Below are 26956 nucleotides of genomic sequence, written 5' to 3'. Positions count from 1 at the left end.
CATTTGCCTGTTTGGGGATTAGGCTGTCCTGCTCTTTTCAGAGACACGTAACTCGAGCTGTTGTGTACTTGCCCTCCTTACAGTTCGCTGTTCCGCACTTAGGAAACTCTTTAAGAGAGGAATGCAGGCTTTTGTTCGACACCAGACGCCGTCACGATGGAATGCAGAGTACAAGCTGCAGTTATCTAACAACACGATTTCGTCATTTGAAAGTGCCACCGGACGCGTTTACATGCATATCTATGAACGCAAGACCAACTGCTAAATGTGATGTGTCTGAGGGGGGTAACATTAATTGTATTATTATTATTATTATTACAGAAATGTACATTGTTGAGATGCAATGATTCGTCTGTCACCTTTTTCCCATTTAGTAACATGACCTGAAACAAAATATAGCCTTCCATCGGGTTTTCCACTAGACTATGATGAAGCAACTGTGGATAAGCAGTTGGTGAAGTGGCAGTATTCTTCCGATCATTGCGCAGGTATATTATCTAGCATAGGGCACCGCATTGTGAGCATTGATTGTCCAGTAGACTCTGCTGTGCGACAGCCTTATGTTAGGCAGGCAGCAAAGGTGAGGAGTCTATACACCGGACTGGCAAAGAGGATTCCCAAAATGCGTCTAATTTCAGCAAATGCACAGAGGACACCTGAACTACATATCTCATTAACCTGTTAAGTTCCCAACGGGATCCATGTATATATGTCAGTGCCTCATGATACCTTGATAAACTGATTCAAAATCCAAAGTGGGTTCTCAAACCTGAAATCCAGTTCTTTTCAGACACTGCCACCAGGAACAAGCTTTGCGGTAGGGGCCGGGGTGACACCCAGGTAACAATCATCAAGTAATGCCACTGATGGTTACGGGTCAAGCATTGTTCCTCAGGTGTCTCTTCTTTGGGCTCGTTACATCAGATAGCCATCATTTTAATACAGACTGATCGTACTCTGCCAGATAATATAATTCTATGTACGGCACCAGGGCTATTGTCTACTAGTTGAAGTTTAAATTCGTCCATGCCTTATCATCTCCTGCCACCTCACAATATCTGGTCTATGAGGAGAGTTGGTTTAAAGGAAACCTATCATTTTAAAATCTGGTTAGGGCCACTGTTTTGACTAGGGCCACAGAGCCCTGTGCACACATGGGGAGCTTCTTTCAGGTGATAATTGAGCTCCAAACAACACCCATTGTTAGTGCTCCCTTCAGTGAGGCCATACTACATGTGATCTATCCACACACTATTATCAAAAGGTGTAAGAGGCTCAGAGGTTTTGAAATGTGTTTCCTAGATCTGAAAGTTGGAGGCCAGAGAGGAACTTATGTTTTTCACAGTGGGTAAAAGATCAAGCAAAGAGTCTGTAGTATCCTGCATATTATACTGTATGGTGTTTCACCAGCCCTGCTCTGCCAGTGACTGGCTTTGACTCATTAGAATGTTGGAGTCTGATGATGCCTCGGAATGTTGGGACTGAGGGAGGCAGATTGACAGTTGGGCATGGGCTGAGCAGCTGACAGGCACCTCCTGGTGGGGCTCTGATCTACCACTTTTCAACATGTTGTCCTGTACCTTACAACTTGTTATCTTCATAAAATAAATCATCTTGAAATATTACCTTCCTGAGTGGACCTTCTTCACTACAAGGAGGAAACTTATCTCAACTCCCATTGCCTAACCGCGCAGCTTGACAGAGAGCTGCCTCAGCCAATACAATTTTCCAGCCTCACGCAGCCTGACACAATCTCAACCCTTTTCAAGCCCAAGTAAACCTCAAAAGGGAGCCAGGATGTTCTGAACAGGGGGAACATCCTGAGGTTGCTACGGGCTATCCCAAGCCTGCTGGACCTAAATTCAACGGACTTACGCTCAATAGAATTAATCCGCCCCACAAACCCTTCGATGCCTGAGGCCACCAGGGCTAACTGGAAAACAACTATAACTGCCAGGAAAGTACTAGCAGAGCACACACCTTTAAAGCTTGGAAAATTAACATCGCCCCTCACCAAAATCCAGGATATCCATCGCCTCTGCTAGCCTTAGTCCATGGTCTGTAGCTCCTAAATCGCACAGGTGCACCAATTAGGTGCTCAGAGGGGGCTTGGGGTACTCCCTTGAATTGAGGGCAAGACCGATGGCAAATCACCAAAACAACTCTGGCCGCACTAGCCCCCGAAGCAGACTGCAAGGCCTTGGGTCGATCACTGGAACATAACCACCCTTTCTGACACTCATTCAAAATACACACAGAAAGAAAGAGGCACAAGCGCTAAGAAAACCGCACTTCGCCTCTGCTCATGGAATGTTATTGGCCTTTCATCAAAAATCTCAGATACGGATTCCTGCAGTACCTTAGTTCATTCAACATAATTATGCTGCAGGAAACATGGCTTGCAGGCCTTCTCCATCTACAAGGCTACATGTGTTTCGCAACATCGGCCGTAAAGGTTGAGAAATTTGGCCATTCCTCAGGAGGGCAACCTATGTATCCACGTCCAGCGTAATATCCACATCATCCGTCGGCTCTTCCTCAGTAGCCACTTCAGCAGTCAAGATCACCCTCTCTCTTCTAGGAGCACATGATGAGGCAGTGATAGTTAGCACATACATCCACCTAAAACACAAAGCAAGAGACTCAGAAAACCTAATCGGCCAACTAACAAGCTACATAAGCAAAATAGAAACCCCAAAATGTATTCTCTCATGGGATTTGAATCAATACCTTTTTGGTACATCAGGGGGGAACGAAGTGCACTTCCAATCTCTACTCTGTAACATACTGACTCAATGTGCACCCTCAAATGAAAGAAAGAATGGCAAAAACAGACGTCTCCTGGAAGATCTAGAACATCTCAACTTCAGGGCTCTCAGTGGAAGATTCCCTGGGGACTCTTCCCCGTGCCTACCCACTAATCTCCCTCAACATCATCCATAGTAGATTACATGTTTGTCAGTCTTTCGCTGTTTCCCTGCATACTTGCTTTCAGAATGGGGGCAAAAGGGACAGCGACCATCGAACAAAAGAAACCCTCCTATCGGCAACCGCATCTCTCTGAATCCACCCAGAAGCAGCCTTGGGCTCCATTCATACGATGAACTTTAAGAGAATATCATGTGTGGCAACAAACATTGAGTCCTTGTCAGCAACAGCATGCAATCACCTTCACTCACATGCAACAGCAACAACGAGTTACATAACCAAAGGGAACGCTTTACCGCCACACTATCAAAAGTTCACGCCTCGCCACCCAAAAAGGATCTTTGCCAGTTATCCAGGCGGGGAATTGGGATCCCGAAATCCCTAAGTAAACAATTAAATGATCTAATAAAAAACAATAAACTGCACATTAAGATCTCTGCGACACCAGCAAGGGAATCCAAGTCTCCGTCTTCTCCTGCATCAACATAGAACCTCACTCAAAAAGATGAAATGGTGACTCAATAAAGATCGTGAAGAGGCAACCTGGGCAATGCTCCTCAACGACATAAATCACAATGACAGTGCTTGCTTCTGGAAACAAGCATTGGCATAGCAATAGGTATCGTGTTAGGGACCGTATAAGTATTTAGTTATGCAGCACAATATCCTTGGTGCAACAACATCAACTGTTGCATGGCTAAACACTTATAAGGTCCCAAAGGCGAGACCTATTGGCAATGCCAGTGCTTGTTTAGGTGAGCCTAGGCAGCGCATGTGCTGCTCTGCGAGGCATGTGGTATTATGGTATGGACCTAAAACCCCGCCCACTCTCCACCCTTATTTTTTAATGGTATCATTGTCCATTGTAAACTGTGGCTTTTCATTAGGCAGTAGGTTTAGTAGTCCCTCCTTAGTACTGCCTTGTCCATTTCGTAACTACAACACATTTCAACTGTTCCCTCTGAAATTAGTCTTCTAGTGTTGTCCGTGCTGCATTGTCATGGTTTGTCACGGTCAGCACTAATTATGTAATGTTCCTTTATCAAATTGTCCTCCCCCAATGTATTGGTCGTGTTAAACTCTTCACATTGTTATGGTCTGCAGATCACCAGCAAATACAATGTAACATGTACAACGAAAACAATGTAGCAAAAATCTCAGTGCTGATAAATATCAAAGTTGGGCAAGCATCGGTAACGGTCCGTCACATGGCATTTGCAGAGCTGTTCTTCCGTAGTATATATACGTTTGCCTGACTCGAAGATGGCCCTAACGCTGACTTACAATATAAGCGCAGGAAACGCTAAATGTACCATTTTAGATGACCTCTGACTGGATTGGGTATGAGCGTGCATGCCTTTCTGTTACACTATCTCCTCTGATCCCACCTCTTTGTAACGGACGTCACCTGACCTCGAGGCCCGCCCGCCCAGACAGTCTAACACTGCGTATAGGACAGATTCTCGTGCAGACTAAGTCACTTTGGAGCAAGAAGCTCTTGCACATAGGGAAACATGCAGTTTAAGAAGCCCCCGTCTTGGACACAAGTCATGCAGGAGTCCATTGAGGAACCGCGCACTGCGAGAGCCCTCAAGGTGCTGCGAATGTTCGGGTCATGCACAGTAGGACTTGCGGAGTCAGCATGTCACCTGCAGCACCCCCAACCACTCTGGCTCTGGGCATTTGTGAAATAGTATATGGGCTATTGGGTATTCCGGACGTTAATGCGCATGGATCGTTAAGGTGCATGGCACTGCAGCATTTCAGGCTTAGTCTGTTCTGAGCACTACAGAACGGGGCCCCTGAGCTGGATGTGTGTATACTAAATAGACTCCACGGGATAGAAAGACATTGCAGGAGCTCCAGTCCCGAGTCATGTCATCACTGAGCCTCCGACCCTTAAAATGCTCTTTGTAGGCTCTCTAGCTGCTGTTTGTGAAACTGGTGAAAGCTGCCTCTTGTCAGTGCTTGTCTGATGATGCCATTATTTAGGCTTCAAAGGTTCTCTGGTTCGGCGGGGGTGCGGCCTACGCGTGCAGTGATGTAGCGCTCGCAAAAATGAAATTTAAAAAACGTGAGTGGAGTGCCCACGCGACGGGAAAAAGTGGTGTGCACGTCGCACGCGCTTGTGCGCGTTATAGTAAGCTGGTTGCCGGCAAGGTAACACTTTTGAAGCAGCTACTAAATGTCTCGCCAGACAGCGCATGCGCTGGCTCAGACGAGACCTAAAAAGTGAACACGATAATACGTCTGCCGCATGGGGGCATTTCTTCACACATCTCATAGGACACCTGGGCAAATATCTTAAATGAGCACTTCATTCATCAAACTGCGGCCGATCGGACGACTCAGAAAAACAGGACGATTCCGTGAGAATGCTCTTAGGAGCCCCATTGAAAGAGGTGACCACATTAATTTCCCCAGTCACAGATTACACTCCTGAGCACGAGGCTAGTGCCTCAAGGATACTTTTAAGAAGGCAACAGATTACAAAAGGGAGAAGGGATAGGGGCCCCCGGGTCCGAAAAGCATTCCATCGGCACTGTTCAAACAGAGGGCGGTGGAATGTGGGCAAGCGGCTTGCAACCTCTATTCTTGGAAGTCAGATTACTGGACGGAATACCAGAATCATGGAAAGGCTCTACGACTGCACCGATCCATAAAAGCGGTGATAAGGCATTGCCTGGAAATTACCGCCTGGTGGCACTAATCGACAACGAGGCAAAATACTTTGTGGGCATCGTGCTAGATGAACTTACAGCTTGGGCAGACACTAATGAATAATATAACCAAACCAAACCGGACTCCGCAAAACGTCAGGCACAACAGTAAACATCCTGGCAATCTGCCTACTCATTGATGCAGCTAAGACCGTGAACCTTCCATTACACTTCTGCTTTATTGACTTCAGTGCTACCTTCGACAATGATGACAGAGAAAGACTGTGGGAGAAGTTGGCCGATGGGGCATCCCGCAAACTCTCCTAAACATGCTGATACTTCTCCACACACACATTTGGGTCCAGGTGAAATTACGAGCAGGGACTCACCTCTCTAGAAGAGCACCAACAACCAAAGGCCTGAAGCAGGATTGCATGCTCACGCCCACCCTGTTCAATGTATTCATGGCAGATTTACCGCAAGATCTCAACACCTGCAACTCCCATGCGCCCAGTTTGGGAGGCAAAACACTGACCAGTCTTCTGTACGCCGAGGATGTAGTCCTGCTCAGTTACACCCAGGTTGGCCTGCAACACCTCCTTAATAAAATGCAGAACTATGCCACAGAGAACAACCTAAAAATTAATGTTGGGACAACAAGGACAATGTCCATAAACAACAAGAGGAAATGGCAGAGGCTTTGGCACTTGGGTGGCACACAAATAGAACCAGCAGTGGACTAAAAGTACCTAGGCGTCAGCATAGACAAAGAAGGAGCCTTCACCTGGCAGAAAGAAGAAACTAGAAGGAAAGGGCTGGCATTAGCAATAACAATGAAAATCCTCACATCAAATCTGACAGGGTCTATACTAAGTCCTCTCCTGAAGGTGGCACAGGCCAAACTTCTCCTTACAATAACCTATGGCAGTGAATCAATGTGCAGCAGAGATGCCAAATTGTTGGACAGCACCTTAGTTAAAGTGTATAGAATCATGTTCATTCTCCTAAAGTACACCTCACCAGCTCAAATTAGTCTGGAGTTCGGCTTATTAAAACAATCCTTGGCCAGACATGGCGCCTACATCATTTAATGGAACAAGATCAGATCCCCTACCCCAAACACCTTAAACCAACTCTTATGGCAAGAACTTCAGCAAAGGGACACATCTCCTGGAAGATGTTATCTCCAGGAATCTTTTGCAACTACCAGGCTCTCTGATCTTTGGAACACCCAGATCCATAATTCAACCTTAAAGAGACTGGTTTGGAAATCTCTAAAACAACTTTCTCTGGTGAAGGATCAGTCAGGTCTCACGCTTGGATGCTCCTGAATAATTACAAAACACTTGCACCTCAAAAACATAAAAAATAAAAATTTTGAGGCACCTTCTGGGTGTTCTCCTATGCGCACACAACCTTCCACTTTGGCTGAGGATGCCATCCCAAACTCCTTGCCCCTTGTGTGACACCGGAACAGGAGACATTTTGCACTTACTTACTCTGCACCTGCAAGGAGCTACTGTGGGAAAGGAGATAGCTGCTAAAGGCCCCCTTCAAACAGAGGGGTATTTGCTCACGGAGGCAAGCGGTGCTGGCATGCTTTGATCCAGGGGCCGCCAACTGAACTGCAGACTGGTATGATTTATCATGCTAGGTGAACCCCAAAATGCCACCAGCCACCGGCTGTAGAGGTAGTCATGCCACTAGCTGAACACACTAGGAACCCACTACACAGTGCGCACCGGCAATGAACTCTCCGCCCATCAGCCCCCCATGGAAGGATTCTGACCTTTAAATGACAATGTCATGCTTTTTAACTTCACCTAAGCAACTTTCAAATGTTTTTACAATTATCTCTATCTGGTGCTACTTTTAGACATTTGCGTGTTGCACGTAATTTTATTCCGCTCTTACAGTTTTATAGAATGCTTTTCGTATTCCAATGGTTTTTTGTAACTATGCAATTGAAAAGAAACTTTAACTTACAAACACGTGCACCTAGAGGGAACCTTAGATGTGTCTCCTGAATACCTACCAGCCTCTAGTGTCCTCGCTGGCTGGTTTCTGACAGCCTGCCACCCGAGACACTGTTCTGACCTCATAGGGTGAGAGCCTTTGCTCTCAGGAGACCTAGAACAAAAGCCTATCTGGGAAGTGGGTGTAACACCCCCTCCCACAGGACAATCTGCTGATTAGCATTCATAGGCTAGCAAGCTTCAAAGAGCAGCTGCCTTTGAAATGCAAATCTGGCTCCACCTCACAGGAGAGGAAGCCAACCTCCTTGTCCGGAACCCCTTTGGCACCAGGACAGGTGGGAAACTGAGCTAGTCAGGGCGGTGTGCCATCCTCAAGCTAGTGCCAACCCTAAGGTGGGCTAAACTGAGGTGGACACAATTTTTCATAAGTAGCTGTCTTTGTGAAGTCATACTTAGGAATTCTGGGATAGGGTTATGCCCACCTCCAATCGGAAGTGGTCATATAGGGGCATAGTGACCCCAAGGGTCAGTAGCTCATTTGCTACAACCCTGCACACCCCTAATGCCCCTAAATTGAGAATTTACGAGAGCAGCTGGCACCAGAAGAGCAGTTCCGGACAACATTAAGAAACAAGCATTTACAATGCAATGGTCTCGGAATTATTAAAGGTAGAGCTATTGGCATTGCTCATGACCTTTTTTTTTTAAATCATAAATAAATGGCATTGTCATTTACAATGCCAATAGCTTAATCGCTCGCATATGCATGACCTATTGCATTTACACCCACACAGAGCCACAAACCCACAAAGAGCCACCCACACAGTCATGCACATAGAGCCACCCACACACACCGAGCCACCTACACAGAGCCACCCTCACACAGACAGAGCCACCCACACATAGTGCCACCTACAAAACAAGAAAAACTAGTGCAATCATGGGGCAGAACGCCTTCATCTGTCGAATCCCCCTCTCCCACCCGGCACCACCGCTCTTACCTGAACGGGCCGCTCCTGGTACCAGTGTCTGCCCAGCTAGTATCCACAGTACCAGTGTCTGCCCTGCCAGTACATTCAGTACCAGTGTATTCTCCGCCAATACCCTCAGTACCAGTGTTTGCCACACCATTACCTGTCTGCCAGGCGCGGTGCGTCCATTGGGGCGCGGGGGCGTAGCCCCCCGCCCGCAGCTCCCTCTGCATTTCTGTTGAAAGACGCCATGGCAGGAGAACTGACATTCCAATCATGTCAGTCAGCATGACATCACATCGCCCACCCCCTTCAGAGTCTGAAGGGGGTGGGCGGGGTGGCGTCATGTTGACTGACATGATGATGTCACCAGGGCAAGCAACACAAGTACGCATGAGTGGGGACGGAGGCTGAATTTTTTACCCGTGCCCACGCATGCGCACTTACGTTTGCGCTTTTTTGCGCATGTCCATTAGGAGCCCTTTGGGCTCCTAATGGGCGTGCTGTGGGCGAAGAGAAACCTGTGCCCCAAGCGCCAGGATTGGCTGCGAGGGCTGCCAGTCTCCATTTGTGCCGTGAGGCGCCAAGAGGTCGGGGAACAGAGGTGGCGTGGACACTGACCGGCGGTAACTGAGGTAAGTTTTGTTTTTTATATTTAGTATAATATAGTCAGCACCAGGCCAGGGCTCTATCCAGGAGCACATGCACATCACACGATTCCTGGCAATCAATGAAGTAGAGGAAATGGAGAGAATAGATAAGATAGGGTGGTAGTGAAAGAGATACACCGCAGCGACCCAGATAGGGGGAGTCAAGAAAATGGGGTGGGGAGGAGGGGGTTAATAGGGGATTGGAAGAACAGTGTATGTCCTCGGTGTTCAGTTTTTTTTCATCCCGTTGTTGCGGGCAAGCATCTCTTCTTTGTGCTCAGACGGGGTCACTCACGCATGCCCCCCCCCCCTTGCCATAAGATTTGCCGGGAGAGTGCCACTGCTGGGGGGCGAGGCTTTTCTGGCAGGAACCACACCACAGCCCTCGAGTTCCAGCACACCCCCAGCACACTGCAGCCCCCACCACCGGCAGTCAACTTCCACATCTGCTCACCTGGGTGTCACCTGCATCGCCTCTGGGCCCCCTCAGCGTGCTCCCCCAAAGTTCAGCAAGTCTGAGGGGGCAGCATGCCAGCAGAGGTTGGGGGCCACGGCACCCAAGAACTGCAGGCCTCCCAGGGTTGCTCTTATATCCACGGTGCTGCGAGGCCAACAAATGATGTATGGAACATTCTAGCGCGGCCCTTCTAATGGGGGAAAACCTCACGGAGCATTTTAATTCCCATTTCTCTTTTCACAGCAGAAAAGTAAATCTGTTTATACTGATAAAGTTAACTGTTCGCGCCCGGTTCATATAACTCACAATATTGATATTTTCAGGGAAAAAACGAACATTAGGTTAACGCAGGCCTGTAAATTTCCCAGATGGCTAGTTAAATTATGCAAACATCCATAATAAGGAAAGTAATGTGTGGAAATACGCTATGGGGAAATCACTGCATTTAAGCAGACCAGGAATCCATTAACTTAATTTTGCAAGTTCGTATTTTAATACTAATCATGCTAAATTCATGTGCCACTTTAGATAGCGCGTCTGTGTTTTCTGAGTGGGATGCTGCGCTCAGCCCCACGGATCTGTGGAAGGAAGGCGAGGATCCGTGGAGAGCTGACTGCGGAGTGCTCCGAAGGACTCAGTGACCCAGGGGCAGGGGCGTGCGGGCCCCGGGGGAGCTCGGCCGGCCAGTAAAGTGCGCACCGTCCCGGGGACTGTGAACTGAGGCTTCTCTGGCATCTGTGCCAGGTCCGCGGAGCTACACGAGTGCGTCTGGCATCTGTGCCAGGTCCGCGGAGGTATGCAAGTGCCTGGGAACCTCGGGAAGCTGTGGGTGGTCCCGGGAGAGTGGGGTGTTCGAGCCCTAAGGGGAGCTGTGTCTGTTTTAGGGTCTTTCGAGAGCTGTGGGTAGAGGCGCTTCAGAGAGTTGAAAGTGTCAGGGCGCTAGGGAGAGCTCCGAGAGCCAATGTCCTATCGGGTAACTGTGGGTTCCAGGGTCATCGGAGAAATGGGAGTGTCAGATTTCTAGAGCGGAGCAGTGATTGCTAGGGCGCTGGGACACTGCGAGCGGCAGGGGCCACAGAAGATTGTCAGTGCCAGGGCCCCAAGAGAGCTGTGCGTGCCAGGGCTCTCAGAGAACTCTTAATGTCGCGACCCTCAGAGAACAGCCAGTGCCAGGGCCCTCAGAGAGCTATGAGTGCCTAGGCCCCAAGAGAGCTGTGAGTGTGAGGGTCCTCAACGAGTTGTGAGTGCTAGGGCCCTCAGAGAGCTGTTAGCGCTACGTTCCTCTAGCGCTTTGAGGGCAGGAGCCTCAGACAGCTTAGAGTACAAGAGTGTTAGAGAGCTGAAGCTTACACTCTCTGTGGAGAGGCGTGGATGCCCGGGCCACCGGAAGGAGGATAGTTCCAGGCTGCAAGTGTTGGGGTTGACCGATCCGGGTGCATTGTTCCTCGATTACTGTGTTGTTGGTGCCAAGGATGCTCTTGTAATAGTGAAAGCCCGCAACCTCGATCAGCGTCATTAAGTAAACAAGCAAAAAAAAACAGGGGACACAAGCACGAAAAACGGCACACGGGAGGAAGGGAAACCAGACGTGCGGGCGGAGGGAAGGGGTTGCCAAACAGGGAGTCAGAGGCAAGAAACAACGACACAAACAGGGGGGGGCACGAAGAAAGCACGCACGAAAAACGGCACACGGGAGGAAGGGAAACCAGACGTGCGGGCGGAGGGAAGGGGTTGCCAAACAGGGAATCAGAGGCAAGAAACAACGACACAAACACGGGGGGGGGGGCACGAAGAAAGCACGCACGAAAAACGGCACACGGGAGGAAGGGAAACCAGACGTGCGGGCGGTGGGAAGGGGTTGCCAAACAGGGAATCAGAGGCAAGAAACAACGACACAAACAGGGGGCGGGGGGGGCACAAAGAAAGGCACAAACAGGGGAGCAGAGGCTTGCCTGATGTCCTCGGTTGACGCTGCTCGAGCAGCAAAATGGCGTCCGGCAGCTATGACATTTTTCGGATTCGGAGTTACTGCAGACTCGCTCGCTCGCTCGCTCTGAAGGCAAAGCCCTTAGCCTGTTGTTGGTGCCAAGGATGCTCGTGTAATAGTGAAAGCCCGCAACCTCGAACAGCGTCATTAAGTAAACAGGCAAAAAAAACGGGACACAAGCACGAAAAACGGCACACGGGAGGAAGGGAAACCAGTCGTGCGGGCGGAGGGAAGGGGTTGCCAAACAGGGACGGGAGGAAGGGAAACCAGACGTGCGGGCGGAGGGAAGGGGTTGCCAAACAGGGAGTCAGAGGCAAGAAACAACGACACAAACAGGGGGGGGGGGGGCACGAAGAAAGGCACAAACAGGGGAGCAGAGGCTTACCTGATGTCCTCCGTTGACGCTGCTCGAGCAGCAAAATGGCGTCCGGCAGCTCTGAAATTTTTTCGATTCGGGGGCGTGGTTTTGCGCCCTGAGTGACAGACGACGTCACAGGGCTAAAGAATGCAAAAAATCACGCCCCCGAATCCGAAAAAGACGGAGCTTCTTTGGAGGGACGGCTCTCTCCTCCAATGGCTGGCCTCCTTTTAGGAAGCCAGCCAATTGAGGTGAGACGGCCGAGGGAGGCGGGTTCCAGATCCCTACTAAGTATCATACGATCTCCTCCCGGAAATGCTGGCAAGCCAGCATTTCCGGTCCTCGACCGAAAAAGACACACTAAAGAGTTGCACAGCAAGAACAGAAGATCCAGCAACTGACTTGGCGCCAACACTGCTGGCCTGACTGCTGACTTTGCCTATTGCACCGAAAGTCAATTTGTCCTGCAGCTGCCGAGTCACCAAAGCCCAGGAGACCTGCCAGCCTTCGCCCAGAAACCAAGACCTCCCAAGGGACAGCAGAACTCAATCCTGCATCCTACAGAACAGCTGAAGAAAGTCTAAGAGGACTCCGGCCCCACCAAAAGCCACTGCTGCCAAGCACCACTGCACCGGAGCTCTCGAAGTGGGCCAGCGGTATCAGCGTGGTCCCCAAGATCTCAAGATACTGAGTCCACTATGAAGTGACTCCTCATAAACTCACGTTGCCTGCAGCCTCTGTTGGCAGGCCACCTCAACCGTGAGTTTTACCGGACGGAGATACCCCAAAGACCCTTTGCACCTGGATGCCCCGTCCTGAGCAGAAGAGGACCAAAGGTGTCTCCACATCCCCCAAAATCGCAAGAACCAAAGCCACTCATTGGTTTTACCAGACTGGATCCCCAGCCCCCTCCTTCAGCCTCTTTCTACTGCGACCATTCTCCATTGGATAACATTGGACCACCGACGTGGTTTAGCACTTGTACACCTGGCTGCCCTAATGCCACTGGTGGTGTTCTGCTGGTGCTGTCTTGGACCTTGCCCACCACTCACCTTACCTCCTGGCGAAGAGTTCCATGTGAATGACAAGAACCGATAAACCACACATGATTTTCCTCCCATAGGTTAACATTGCAGAACTCAGAAATGGCACTGTCGACTTATTGAATTGCAATGCTATTTAAAAACACACTTACCTGAACAATTTCCTTCTGCTGCCTAAACATATATAAAGATTCTTGCTGTTTTAATAAATTGCAGAATTGCCGTAGAGCTTCTTTTTGTCTGGTGTCTCATTTATTGACCTTAGTGTGTATTTTCAGATGTCTTGCACTCCTCTGTTAAGCCTAAAACTGCTTCACCACACTACCCCCTAATAGAGCACCTTGGGATTGCCATAGCAAGCCCCTGTCCACTCATAAGGGAACCCCTGGACTCTTTACACAATATATCTCATTTTGATATATCCTATAAAGTACCAGCTTCCTAGAGGCTCTCTCATTCTAAGAGGACCCCAAACGTCTATATTACACCACATAGTTGCCTGCAGGCAATATATCGGGATTCAAGTGAGAAGCCTATACCAACCTAGTGTCTGGAGAAAATGTTTGTTGTCAAATAGAGTTTTGTTTCTTATTTTTCTCTAACCACCAACAGCTTGCATAGATGAACCCATCAAATTGCTTGTATTCTATGTAGACAAGGGAGTAAAAAGAGAATTCCCTATAGTGTGGGTGAGCACCTTGCCAAACGGTGTACAGTAACTCAAAATGCTCATTGTTACCCACAACATCATCATAATTACCTCCAAAATGTTATTTTCTGTATTTCCAATAAAAAAAAAAAAAATATATATATATATATATATATATATTTATGTTTTTTAATGAATACGCCGATTGTTGATATTTAGCTTTAGATAACTACTCAAAATGTATATATTACCGTTACTAGTGGTATGTGGTTTGGCCCCAATGTTACATGTAAACGTCTGGTAATCTAGATTGCAATCCAGAACCAACCAGAGGGTTTACCTTGTGTATAAGTTTCATCACTCCTCCAGTCCTGTAGTCGTGCATCATTCTGTTGCTAAACCGATTTCATGGGTTTCTGAGCCAACGGTCCCTACTCAAACCAATGAAACCGGTTCCAGGAACTGTGTGTGTTGGGCTGCAAAACAGTCTGGACTCTGATTCTGTTGATATGGGAGGTGGCAGATACACGGAAAACTAGGGATGGGTGAGTTTACCCGGCGTTTGTGGAACCTTATCAGGATAAAGGGGTTTGGCTGGTGTCCTCTCCTCTCACACACCACGTTGAACATTGTTTTGGGCAGCACTAGGTATGTTTATTTACAAACTGACATCGCTCTCGCTTTCTGTGTTTTTCTCCCACTCACCCAAGTTCTGCACATGATTATGTCCATGAGAGACCCTTCTTTTGGGGACTAGATAGACCTTGGGGAATGCAAGTTGGTGTGTGACCCGGGACTACAGGCAGACTACCATATATCACTGCACAACCTACTTTGTGGGGACACTAGACATCTTGACTCACGAAGACTGCACACCCGGTGCCCTACTATCAACAGATAACACCTTTGGTGAAATAAACCAATTCCCGATGAAGCCACTACAGCTGCTTTAGTAATTGTCATGCTCACAGGGATTAAAACAGTGGGTTGTTCAGAAAACGTTAAAGGCCAGGATGGCACAGCTTTTCAAATAGTACAGGGGACCTTCGTCTTATACATATACAGAAAATGGGTTTTAATGTCATGCATTTCATATTTCTAGATCAGTTGAACCTTGCAGATTCCGTGATGAACAAAGTAACCGAAAAGTCCAGACAAAAAGAGTCTAACATGTGAGTGATTCAATGTCTTTCTAACATTCTAAATCCTATGGAAACCTGTGAAGGTTGAACGTGCCAAAAGGGTTGTTTCCTTCTGTATGGTAAATGGATGTACATGATGTAGTATTCTTGCATTGAGCAAATTTATCAAAGATATTATTGATAAAGGTTTATTGTGTGTCATCAGACTTGCATATGGAAGCATTTTCTATAGGAAATGTTCTCATGCTTTTTTGTCAGTGTGCACAAAATTATTAGCAGCGATAAAGAAATACTTCTTTAACTTAATAAAATAATGAAGCTGGAAAAGATGGCCATTTTTAATCCCCCCCCCAAAAAAAACGTTAGCCCTGTACATTTGTAATCATTTATTCAAGACCAGTATAAATGTTTGCAAAGCTACCAGGCTCTAAGTTTTGTATTCCTTTATAATTGATAGCACCTGGAACTGAAATGTGCAGGTTTTGACCTCTAGTCCATTCCAATGAGTTTAACTCTGCTGTGTTAACTAGAAATTATTAGTCAATGTAACTTGTTTATTTTGTACCGGGTAGATTCAAGTATTCAAATGGTATCTTGCCAGTCTTAATTAGCTTCTATTAGTGCACATAGAAATTCTAAGAATTTTTCTAGAATTTTGATTTTACTTCACTTTGAAAGGTTGATTCACCTGTTTCCTTCAGTTTGTAGATCCCTCTGAGTTTAGTATTGAAGCTTCCTTTTAACAGTGTTGACTCGGAATCTTTGACCTCATGGTTTCCAGTGGTACTGAACAAATGTCATATAAGACTGCTTTTCTGCTAGCAGTTACCCTTCCCCACTTGGCTAAGTGACATGCAGTTATTCTCTGGCCTAGGGATCCATTTAGTGTGCTTTTCCGCTGGTTTAAATTTGACCCAACAATCCATCCTTCTTTATTCAGAACTTTTATCTGAGTTTCATGTTTACCGGGAGATGTACTATTATTTTCTGAGCTTCAGAAGATTTCAGTTTCAGAGATTGTTCAACACTGTTTGGATATAAGGAGAACTCTGGTCTTATATTTCAACTTCACAAAGGATTATTTCAGATATGCTCTTCACACTTCTGCTAGGCTATTCCCAGTCAAGAACACTTCTTGATTATTTTGTGCATTTTTAGTGAGCTGTAAAGTTCTGGACTACCTCCTCAAGATGTAATTCAGAAATAAGGGCCTGAGTAATTTATGTTGCTTTTCAGTGCCATATTCCATTTACATATCTCTCTGGTCAGCGTGATCACCCTGCCAACTGCTCTCTGTTAATTGACGTAGGAAGGAGAGTAAAAACACTGCTGTAGGTTAGCAAGCAAGTGAATTGGAGATGCGGTTGTAAGGCCTTGTTGGGAAAATATCTTGTATATTCCTTCCAGGTTGTGGTAGACCTAGAGGAAAGACTACTACGGCCTCTATTTCCTTTTATTTCCCTTTTTTAAAATGTATTTGTACAATTCCTTATGCTTTAGTTATTGTAAAAAGTCTTTCTTCATATTCGTATATGCTGAACCTAGATTTCCAATGCAGGTTGAATATATTTATGTTGCAAAAATCACTGGATTTTTGTGGAAAGGCTATGCGTCAATATGCAAATATCGAGTTAAAATCGAATACACCAGTGCTTATTCTGAAGTTGGGTTCAGATAGCCTTTTGAATTCATCACTTTCTTTCTTATCCACAGGTACCGTGTTAAGGATAAGTCAGACCGTGCAACTGTGGAGCAGGTAGGTTGTCATTTGGTTTGGTAGATTATTCTTCCTTGTGTTCCTTCCATCATAATATAGCAAGATTCCAAAACTAGTAATATTTGTTTATTCTGTGCCTTAAGTTCTCTTGTCTTCCTTGACTCTAAAACGTTTATGGGCTAGCATTTACTTCAAACTTTAGTCAGCCAGATCCTTAATTTCTGGTCTCAAGATTTTATTTGTTACCTCTATTTATAGATGTTTTTATTAATGCCATATTCTAATTTGAGGCTAAGTCTTCGTGCTATAGATAACGGTTGAAGAAGGGCTTAAGGGGGTAAATTGGCAAATAATATTTCTCACAGAGTTTCATAGAATTGACAAAAAGACATATTCAAGTTCTAGTTTCATAAAGGCCAAAGGTTTGACAGAAAAGCTCTATTTATAGACTTTTACAAAATCACAATTCGTCCTGCTGCAGCCACAGGTCCATCTTCAGATTATCAAGTTCCTTCAGCTCCCCCATATAATCCTACATCAAACGAGGTAGGTAAATAGCAGAAATATTATTAGTGCTCTGTACTGCCTCCTGATTTTGGTTTTGAGAGAGGAGAAATAAACTAGGAATAGTGCAGTGTAGCAGGATTATCACATGCTTTTGCACATTTATTTGCAGAATCACCATCAACTTCTGCAGGTGATTAGGAGACGGGATTATACCCTGTATTGATTTGTTGTTCCTCTGGGCAGGGACTGCCTGTATAGTCCTACAGCACCATAGAAAAATATGGTGTATTGTGCGGAAGCGTCAAGAACAGTTCAAAGCATTTTGTAATGTCCATAGTGTGGACGAAGATAACCCGAAGGGATATCTATATTTTGTGTTGTGTCCTCAGTGTGACACCTTTCATTTTGCACATGATCTTCCTGTTAGTCATAAAATACTTTGGTAACATACAATACTGCACACTGTGGAGTGAGGTGGAGCAAAGTTCTCTGTTACTGGGAGACTTAAAAGATTTTGCAGGTGATAGGCCTTTTCTCTTTCTGGGCTTCATGTAAAAATCCCTGTGCTTGTGCAATAAAATCATCAGCCCCAGACTCTTAGTGTTTCCGTAGCATTGTAAGAGTAGCCAGTAGCCATATTTAAATAGGACTAGAACCCCTAACATGTAAAACAGTTGTTGACCCCATTCCATTGACTCCCCGCCTGTTGGCTCAGTTTTAAATAACCAAGAGGTTTCATCCCTAAAATAACTGAAACCTGAAAATTGATTATGTATGTTCTGTTTTATTTACACATTATTTATTCGTAGAGATTTTTTTTTACAGCTCTATTATGGTTCGACATATAGTAATTTAATTTCTCTTGTAGTCTTAATTCTTGATCTCAAGTCTGATGGCAGATTTGACCCTCTGAAACTGCATGATTTCTTTCTTACATTTTATCAAGGTATTGGACCCAAGAACTCGAATGATCTTATTTAAGATGCTAACGAGAGGTGTAATATCAGAGATACATGGCTGCATCAGTACAGGAAAGGAGGTGAGTTTTTTTTATTTCTTGGCTAGTTGCATATCTGCTCCTGCTCAATTTAATTTCTCTTAAAGAGCCATTAAAAGTATGGTTTTGCATGTAACCTTGTGTTTTCCATCAATATTTTATTGGTATAGGAATTCCTTATGGAGATTGGTGTTAACATTCAATGTTTTTTAGGTTTGTTGAAGTGAAGCATTGAGCGAGTGTACCCACTTGTATACCACACCTTAAGGTTTCACCCATCCACAGGTGTTGTGAGAGCCCTTAGTGTTAATTTGCTTGGATGCATTGTTTCCACTTGGATAGTTCAATTGATTTGTATATTCCTTGAGAAGGAAAGAGAATGGAAGAAATAAACTTAATTTTTTCCAAACTATAAGGATAATTATTTCAACATTGTAATTCCTTTGTAAAATGCTATTTTTTTAAATCCTTTATCGCAATGCAAAAATCAACAATTCACCATTTCACTGTGATATTATCACAGCTTTGAACCATGACTTACAGAATATGTCCACAGCAGCAGTTGGCTACACTCCAAAGTATCCCAATGTAAGCGGCGCAAAAAACACAATTTAGGTCCATGACAAGTTTGTGGGGTGTGTGAAGGTACTTTAGTCCCCCCCCCCCCTTTCAAGAGGTGTTGGGCTTCTACTATACAGTAAGTGTGGTGCTTAAACTGTTATGCGTCCGTTAATCGATTCTAGGAAGCTCTGGGGTCACAGGTTGCTCTGTAGTCTTGAGGTGCATCTATTAGGGCTTCCCTTTTTGCCAGGAAAGAGCGTTACAGGACCCATGTGTCCTGAGCTCTTTAGGTGAGGGCTACGAGGTGCCGTAGACCTCTGCTTTCTCTGCACACTGCCCTGTCCCTCGGCCAGCTCGCTATTGTGGGTGTACTATCCCCACACCAGTGTATAGCGACTATGTGTTTGGCAAGCAAAAGGGCAAGAACAGTGAATCTCCTGTTAAATGTTCGGAAAGGGTTGACATAGCCTAGTAGTGCAGTCAGTGGGTATGATCAATTCTGCTCAGCCATTTTTCCCTATATGGTCACATGCCTCTCCCCAGTATCTGAGTATGGGCGTGCAGGCCCATGCTTGGTGTATAATTCCTACTTGCTGATCCAGAAAGAGGGGGCAATGGTGGGATCTACCTTGGTTGATTTTGTACTGCTTCTCTGAAACGTGGTATGTGCGACAAAGAAATTCATAGTGTAGTACCTTGTGCCTTTGGCTTATAGATATAAACTTTGTCTGAAGGCATCAGTATCTCCAGACCGGACCTGTTGTGACCTCCAGATCTGACTCCCAGGCTTGTTTATGTACTTTTTCCCAAGCTAGCTTCTCATCAGCCACTAGTCTAGTCTAGTCTGGATATTTGTATTGCGCAAACATATCACATCCCCAGAGGGAGTCTCATGGCGCATGCGGACAATCCCAGAAAAGGATGGTGAATGATCCTAAAAGTGAAGGCCTAACTAAAAAGCCATGTTTTCAACAACTTTCGAAAACTCATGTGTTCGATAGTTCTACGGATGTTTAAAGGAAGTTTGTTCCATAGGAGTGGTGCCATGTAGGAGAAAGCACGTCCACCATTTCTAGCTGTTTGAGCTCTAAATGGCGTGAGTTGGAACTTAGAGCTAGATCTCAGTTCTCGACCAGGCTGGTACCATGTCAATTTTCGGTTCCAGTATTTTGGTCCTGTGCCGTACATATGTTTATAAACCAAACACATGGTTTTAAAAATGGCTCTTTTTTTTACAGGGAGCCAATGTAGACTTTTTAGGCATAGCAGGGAGGGGGATCGTTTTGGTAATCCCAAAATCAGACGAGCAGCAGTGTTTTGAACAACTTGTAATTTCTTAATGTGGCACTCATTTATGGCAAGCAAAAGGGAATTACCATAATCTAACCTATTTATTATAAGGCCCTGAACTAGGACTCTGCATGCTTCCTTTGGTATCCATTTGAAAACTCTGCGTAGACTTCGCATGATTCCAAAACAGGTCCCAACGGTGTGGTTTACATGGTCCTTCATGGATAATTTATTATCCATGTGGATTCCAAGGTTGCGGACGGAATCTTTTGGGACAGGGCATTCCCCCATTTCCGGGGGCCACCAATCCTGGGTCCAATGTACACTGGCTTGGCCAAATGTCATTATTTCAGATTTAGCACCATTCAGTTGTAGATGATTTAGACTCATCCAATTTTTTACCTCCACCAGGCATTTTTTGAAGCGCTTTTTGGTGTCATTTATGTCATGGCCAAGGGTGACTAGTATTTGCGTGTCATCAGCATATGATAACACGTCAAATCCATATGCCCTCATGAGATTGGCTAAAGGGGACATATAAACATTAAAGAGCGAAGGGCTGAGGATAGAGCCCTGGGGCACACCCCTTGTAACTGGCCGTGTGCTGGCTAAGGTTTCATCTGTTTGCAGTGTGGTTGTTCGATTTGACAGATAGCTGATAAACCATCTAAAAACCTGCCCTTTGACACCACACTCCCATAGTCTTCTGACCAAGATGTGATGGGAGATGGTGTCAAAGGCAGCCGATAGGTCTAAAAGTACCAGAATGCACGATAGACGTTTGTCAAGGGCAAATCTGATATTATCGGTGACCTCAATCAGGGCTGTCTCCGTGCTGTGAGCAGCACGGAAACCTGACTGAGAGGAGTCGAGTAGATTGTTCCTCTCGAGATAGCCTATCAGCTGTTCATTAACAAATGCCTCTAATACTTTCCCTGAGAAGGGTAGCAAGGAAATGGGGCGGTAGTTTGAGAAGGTGTTTACATCCGCACCAGGCTTTTTCAATAGAGGTTTTACTCTTGCCGCCTTCCAGATTTTAGGAAATTCCGCTTCTGTCAGGGATGTGTTTAGAAGGCAGGAGAGAGGATGAGCCAGCACTGGAGCTAGAGTAGAAAATAGTTTCGAGGTTAGCTGATTGCAAGGAGAGCCTGATTTAATTTTCCGTCCTAAACGCATGGTTTTTTCGTTGTCCCAACAACTCAAAGGTAGACCAGTTCGAGGAAGAGACATTCATGTGTATGTCTTGATTCATGTGTAACTCCTGTTCCAGGTGTTGGAGAGATGTATTTTCTGTTTTAAAGGTTGACATATTTTTGTAATTTTTTCGTCTAAAAACATAGAAAGGTCTTCCGTCCATTCATTTGTTTTTGGGGTTTCTTGTGAACTTTTAAAGGAAGTAAGTTCTTTTAGAATGTGATGGAGCTCTTTAGATGAGTTTTCAGCTTTGTTTATTCGTTCAGCTATATGAGTTCTTTTTGCTGCTTTAATTTCCCTCATATATTTGGTGTGTAGGGTTTGGTAGATTTTACGATTGTTGTGGTCTTTATTTTTGCGCCAAGTTTTTTCTGCATTTCTTGTTTGAGTTTTAAGATGTTTTAGTTGGTCAGTGAACCAAGGTGAGGTTTTTTCCCTACAATACACCTTTCGAATAGGGGCTATCTTGTCTAGTGTCTTATAGACAGCGGACTCCAGATGTATAGCTCCAAGATGTAAATTTTCCTTAAGGTTTATATGGGCTGCTTTGTAGCATTGAGACCCATTTGGTGGTGTAAGGGGAGCGAATTGGCTGCATCAGGGACTTAAACTCCTGTGGCTCCACAGGGAACCCTGGTATTTTTGTGCCTAAGCCTATAGTAGGTGAATATATCCAGAGGAGTAATGTAACATATTTCCTGCACCTGAACTAGTGTGAAAAACTGGCCTTCGGCAAACAACTGTCCCATCTCCATTATATTTACTATGTGGAGTAGATCTATTTCCTTATTTTCATTTGTAAGGGGCAGAATGGGGTTGTTAACTAAACATGCAGTAGGGGTGAACAACAATGGTATACCAAGCTGTGAGAAAGTGCCATCTTTCTTGCATTGGTATGCCCCCACTTTTTTCTGAACTGTTGATGTGCTTTGACTGAGTGTTCCCTGGGTTCCTTCCAACCAGATACCCAGGGCCTGTGTTCCTTCCCTAAAACTGTGTTGAAACTAAAACCCAATTGGCTTCTCTGGCCACCTGTCAGCCCCTAGTAAATGGCACCCAGGGCATGGTGACCAGGTAAGACCCCTGAGGGCTGCAGCACCTATTGTGCCACCCTCAGGGGCCCTGTACCCTAACACCCACACACTGCCTTTGCAGGCTGAGTGTCTAGGTGCAGGACTAAGCAAAGAGTCGACATGGCACACATCCCTGTGTGCCATGCCCACAGAGCCCACTGCCCTGGCATACTGCAGTCACCCCTGTAGCTGGGCATCCTATGCCAGAGGTGTGGGCACAGGTGCATGAGCCCTGTGCCCCTACAGTACCCAAGGCCATTCCTGGGCACTGTAAATGCAGTGGTGCCATTAAGAGTATATGGCGCTGGGGGGTTGTCATTACGAACTCCACAGCACCATAATGGCTATACTGAAGACTGACAAGTTTGGTATTAAACTTCTCAGCACATTCAACCCACACTGATGCCTTTGTGGGATGTAATGTAAAATGCACCAGAGGGCATCTTAGAGATACCCTCTGAAAACATAACCTAACCTACAATCCAAGTCTGGGCTGAGTGGCTGCAGAGGCTGCCACACAGCAGACATGTTGCTGGACCCCTGGGTGGAGACCCCCCCTCTTTCCTGGGCCTGCAACAATGCACACTCTGGTGCGAAGACTGGCGGAAAAAACCACGTCAGGAAGGGGGTGGTGTGCCAGCCTGTGCCAACACCACCCCTCAGGTAGGGGAGACGAGGTGAAGCACGACCTTGGGCCCTGGCCATATTGTAGATTGGGGGCCCTGCCCAATCACAGCTATGCTCCTGCCCCCCTTCCACAGGAGAGGAGCAGGCTAGGGGGTGTACCCACCCCAGGACAGGGACCAATAGGTCCCTGTCCTTGCCCTACCTGTAACTCCCAAAAAATTAATTATTTAGGGGCTCCCTGAACCTTCCTTCCTCAGATGCCGATAAGAAAAGAAGAAAGAAGATCAAGAAGAAGACGACCCACCGTGCAACTGCTAACAACAGGACAACAACAACTGACTTGGCCCCAGCCCTACTGGCCTGTCGATCCTGGAACCTGCTCCTGCCTAATCCCGGCGACTCCTGCGGACAGAAACCTTGGGACACCCAGAGGACTTGCCTGCCCTGACCCTCTTAAAGCCTGGGACTCCCATCAGCAGAGGCTCTGCTGCAACAACACCTCTGGTGCCAGCCAGGAAGCTCCGGACCAACCCACTCTGCACCCGCCGAGCCCGGCCCATGCCCAAGTGATCCAGGACCACGAGGACGTCCCCCCAGCGACTGAGTGCCCAAAGACCCTCCTCGACGACCCCCAGGATGCCTGCAGCCTCAGGACAGAGGACCCCTGAGACCGTGACCAGCAGGGGGTAAGATTTCCAGACATCAAAAGACACCCCTGCACCCGGCGCCCCACGGCCCCCTGTGCCCAACTCCTGGGTGCCTACCTATCCTCCAAGATCCCAACTTACCCCTCGAGGTGTTGGTCGCTCCAGAAGATCCTTCGTCGCCGGGCCTGCAGCCTTTGTTCCCTTTTCAAGTTCCTTATTGAATAACATTGAACGCACGACGGCTCAAAAGCATCCTGCACCCAGCCGCCCGAGTTCCCCTGGCAGTGCAACCTGTACCCTATCCTACTTCCCCATTTGCCCTGAGCAAGTGACCAGGAGCCCAGCTCTCACAGCCGCTTGGCCTGCTAGCCAACAGCCACCAACCGGAGGCCCCCTTACCCTCATTGGATAACATTGGGCCTAACTACCTCTGCACCCGGCCGCCCCTGTGCTGCTGGAGGTGAACCAACTGTACTTACCTGACCCTGGGGGACCCCTGAGTCTATGCCCAGAACCCTAACTTCACGAGCCAAGTACTCACCTGGAAACCGATAACTCACTTACCTGCCATTGGATAACATTGACTGGTTTGACTCGAAAAATCTTTTAAGTGTGAAGTTTTGGAAACTAAAAATATTCATATAAAATCACTCGAATTCTGAATTCCAAAATACTCACCTGTGATCAGGGGAGAAGCCAGTACTGTACCTTGTAGCCCAGTACTGAACCTCAAAATTAATCCTTACTGGGTTTACTAGTAATCTGTATTTTCTCCATATGAACCCATTGTCTGTTTTTCTATGAAATTTCTTCAAAGTGTCTACTTTTGAAAACTTGAAATATTCTTTACAAATCATACGTAATACTGAAACGCAATTACCTGCCTGTTTTGAGTTAAGACCCCAGTGCTGGACCTAGGAGCCCAGTACTGGATTACAAAAGTAACACAATTGTACTTTACCTGCAACCTGCATTTTCTCCCTTTGAATAACATTGCCAGATTTTCATTGAAAAGTTTCTAAGTGTGAACTTTTAAAACAGATTTACATTCATGAAAATTCACTACAGTAACTAAAACGTTTTTGCTAATCTGGTTTCAGCTTAGACCCCAGGACTGAATCTAGGATCTAGTCCTGGAACTACTAAAGTAATCTGTATTATAATCAACTGTACTTATATGATGACAATCCATTGAGCTCAATGCTAAAGTGTGTTTAGAATTCTGTTGCCTACTGCAACCCCTGTATCTATTGTGTTCACAAACGTCATAGCTTCCTTGCAAAGTAATTACATGAGAGTACTCATATTGAGAAAAGTATATTTTGATATCTGTTGGTTCCAAAAATCAAACAACTAACTATATCTTTTGATATAAAAACAATTGGCCTGGAGGTCAGTCCTTGAGTGTGTGAAATCCTTTGCTGACTGAGTGTGTACAACAAATGCTTTACACTGTCCTCTGGTACTGCCTTACTGCTCGACCAAGCTACCACTTTTGAGAGTAAGGTCAGTCCTGACTTTAACCTCTGTTTTACCTCTGGGGTTTGTGGACTTTATACACGCTGTACCTCATTCTGGTCCAGTATATATAGAGCCACTTTCTCACACAAGCTACTCTTCGAAATGTCTTGAGGACCAACATGCCATGGCGACTGGGTTGATCTCTGACCGTCGTGTACCAGCTGAGCTTGCAGTAATGTTTCCAGTAGTACTGCCCATGCCGTCTCTGGTATTAGGTATGGAATGCATCTGTCTGGGTGGTACCAATGTTGACTAAAGTGTCACTGCACCATCAAATAGTAAACCTCAAGTTCAGGGACCCCAACCACCCTGCCCATAAAGTAATGTCAGTGTGTCAAAGCTGATTCTTGTCTGACTGTCCACCCAGATCAGTCTCGTGAGGTGCGTTTTGAGTGTATGGAAAAACACTTTATGTAACGGAATATGAATAGTGGTGAACAAATACAAGAATCTGGAAAGCACGATCATATTATTAAGAGCTGTCCGGCCTGCCTTTCAGAGTGGGAGCATGATCTAGGACTCTACTTGCTGCAATAGTTTCTCAACAACTTCTCCATAGTTGAGTGTTTGTACTTCCTGAGTTTCTATGCTGGGTCGCCACCAAGTATTTGACCGAATCCTCCCTCCAGTGCACCAGGAATTGTGACGAGGGCCTTCATTTTCAGTGGGTGATGGGAAATATCTCAGTCTTATCACAGTTTGTTTACCCCTGACACTTCTCCAAATTTTATAAATTTGTGAACAAGTGGCTGCAAGTTCTCAGTCGACTTTTGAATAAAGAGCAAGACATCATTGGTGTAGATGGAATGCAATAGAAATCCCGCAGGTAAGTTGACTTCCTGTGCATGTGGCGCTCTTGTAAAAGCTGGGCTAGGGGGTCCAAATAGAACAAATAAAAGGGGGTGTTAAGGACACATCTGTCTCGTACCCCTATATACTGGTAAGGAGTCATATGTTATACCTTTTACCTGAACTTTGGCTACAGGCAAAGTCTATAGGAGCTTTATTAGTTTAATGAGCAAGCCTGGGATACCGAAGCATGACAAGGTAGTCGTAAGAAAGGGCCACGCCAAGGAATCAAAATCCTTTTCTCTGTCTAATAGCACCACCACCACCCCCTCTCCAGGGCATCTTTGTAAAATGGTATGATAATCACTTGTTAAGGATGTTTATTCCGTTATAAGTTTATGGCACACAAAATAGTACTCTTGAAGGTGAGGTGGATGAAGTTTTTGCACATGTGCTGGTTAATCACTTGCATTAGCAACAGACCCAAATTAAGATGTTGTACATCACTGCTTTATAGCAGTTTCCTAACCTAAATGTACAGGGTTTAAAAAATGGGCACATAACATAGCTAGTTCTCTTCTGGAGGTAGGGCTGTTCAAACTCAACAAAACTATAGCGAAAATAGAGAAGGGAAGGAGGAAACAGAGGACTCTGACAGAAAAGAGTAGATGGATAATCAGAATGACTTTAATGTATCTTTCTTGTCATTAATAACATTATGATCGTGTTAGTGTCACACCTTCGTCCAACTCCCTCTTCAGTTGACCATGAGTAATGCACCAACCAAGTCCCTTGTGCGAGCATCAGTTCCAGCACACTACATGGGAAGATAAACATTTGTTATTACCACTATCGCTATAACTCTGCAATGCTACCTTGAGCCCGCATGGTAAGACCAACTGCCTTTGGAAGACAAAACACATAAAGGGACAGAACATCCTCCAACCTTTTGACAGTCAGTGTCTGGAACTGTGCCTAAAGTGATCACAAGAGACAAGTCAACTGGTGGCAAAGTTTAACATACGCTGCAGGAGCCATGGAGCCATCCACTGACGTACACCATACAGACTGAAAATAATTTTCAGCAAAGAACTCCAGAGGAATGCACACATTTAGACATTAAGAGAAACAGATGGAAACATTCCTAAAAAATGTTTCAGAATATTTGTTAAACACTGAAACTGGCAGTATACCATTGCAGTGCACCCAACC

The 26956-nt window shown here is 45.9% G+C and overlaps 1 protein-coding gene across 1 annotated transcript in view; it reads left to right on the top strand.

Moving 5' to 3' along the window:
• The window catches only part of RIOK1 (RIO kinase 1), a 238552-nt gene that overhangs the window by 74945 nt on the left and 136651 nt on the right, over positions 1 to 26956 (top strand). Inside the window, exons 4-6 of the mRNA XM_086965018.1 lie at positions 14782 to 14851; positions 16535 to 16577; positions 17992 to 18084. Coding sequence (XP_086821144.1) covers positions 14782 to 14851; positions 16535 to 16577; positions 17992 to 18084 — 206 coding nt within the window. The remainder of the gene's footprint in view (positions 1 to 14781; positions 14852 to 16534; positions 16578 to 17991; positions 18085 to 26956) is intronic.

Source organism: Lissotriton vulgaris, chromosome 4_1 (genome assembly GCF_964263255.1).
Source record: "Lissotriton vulgaris chromosome 4_1, aLisVul1.2, whole genome shotgun sequence".
NCBI lineage: Eukaryota > Metazoa > Chordata > Amphibia > Caudata > Salamandridae > Lissotriton > Lissotriton vulgaris.
The sequence above is the reverse complement of the archived record's forward strand: the minus strand, read 5'-3'. Positions and strand labels throughout refer to the sequence as shown.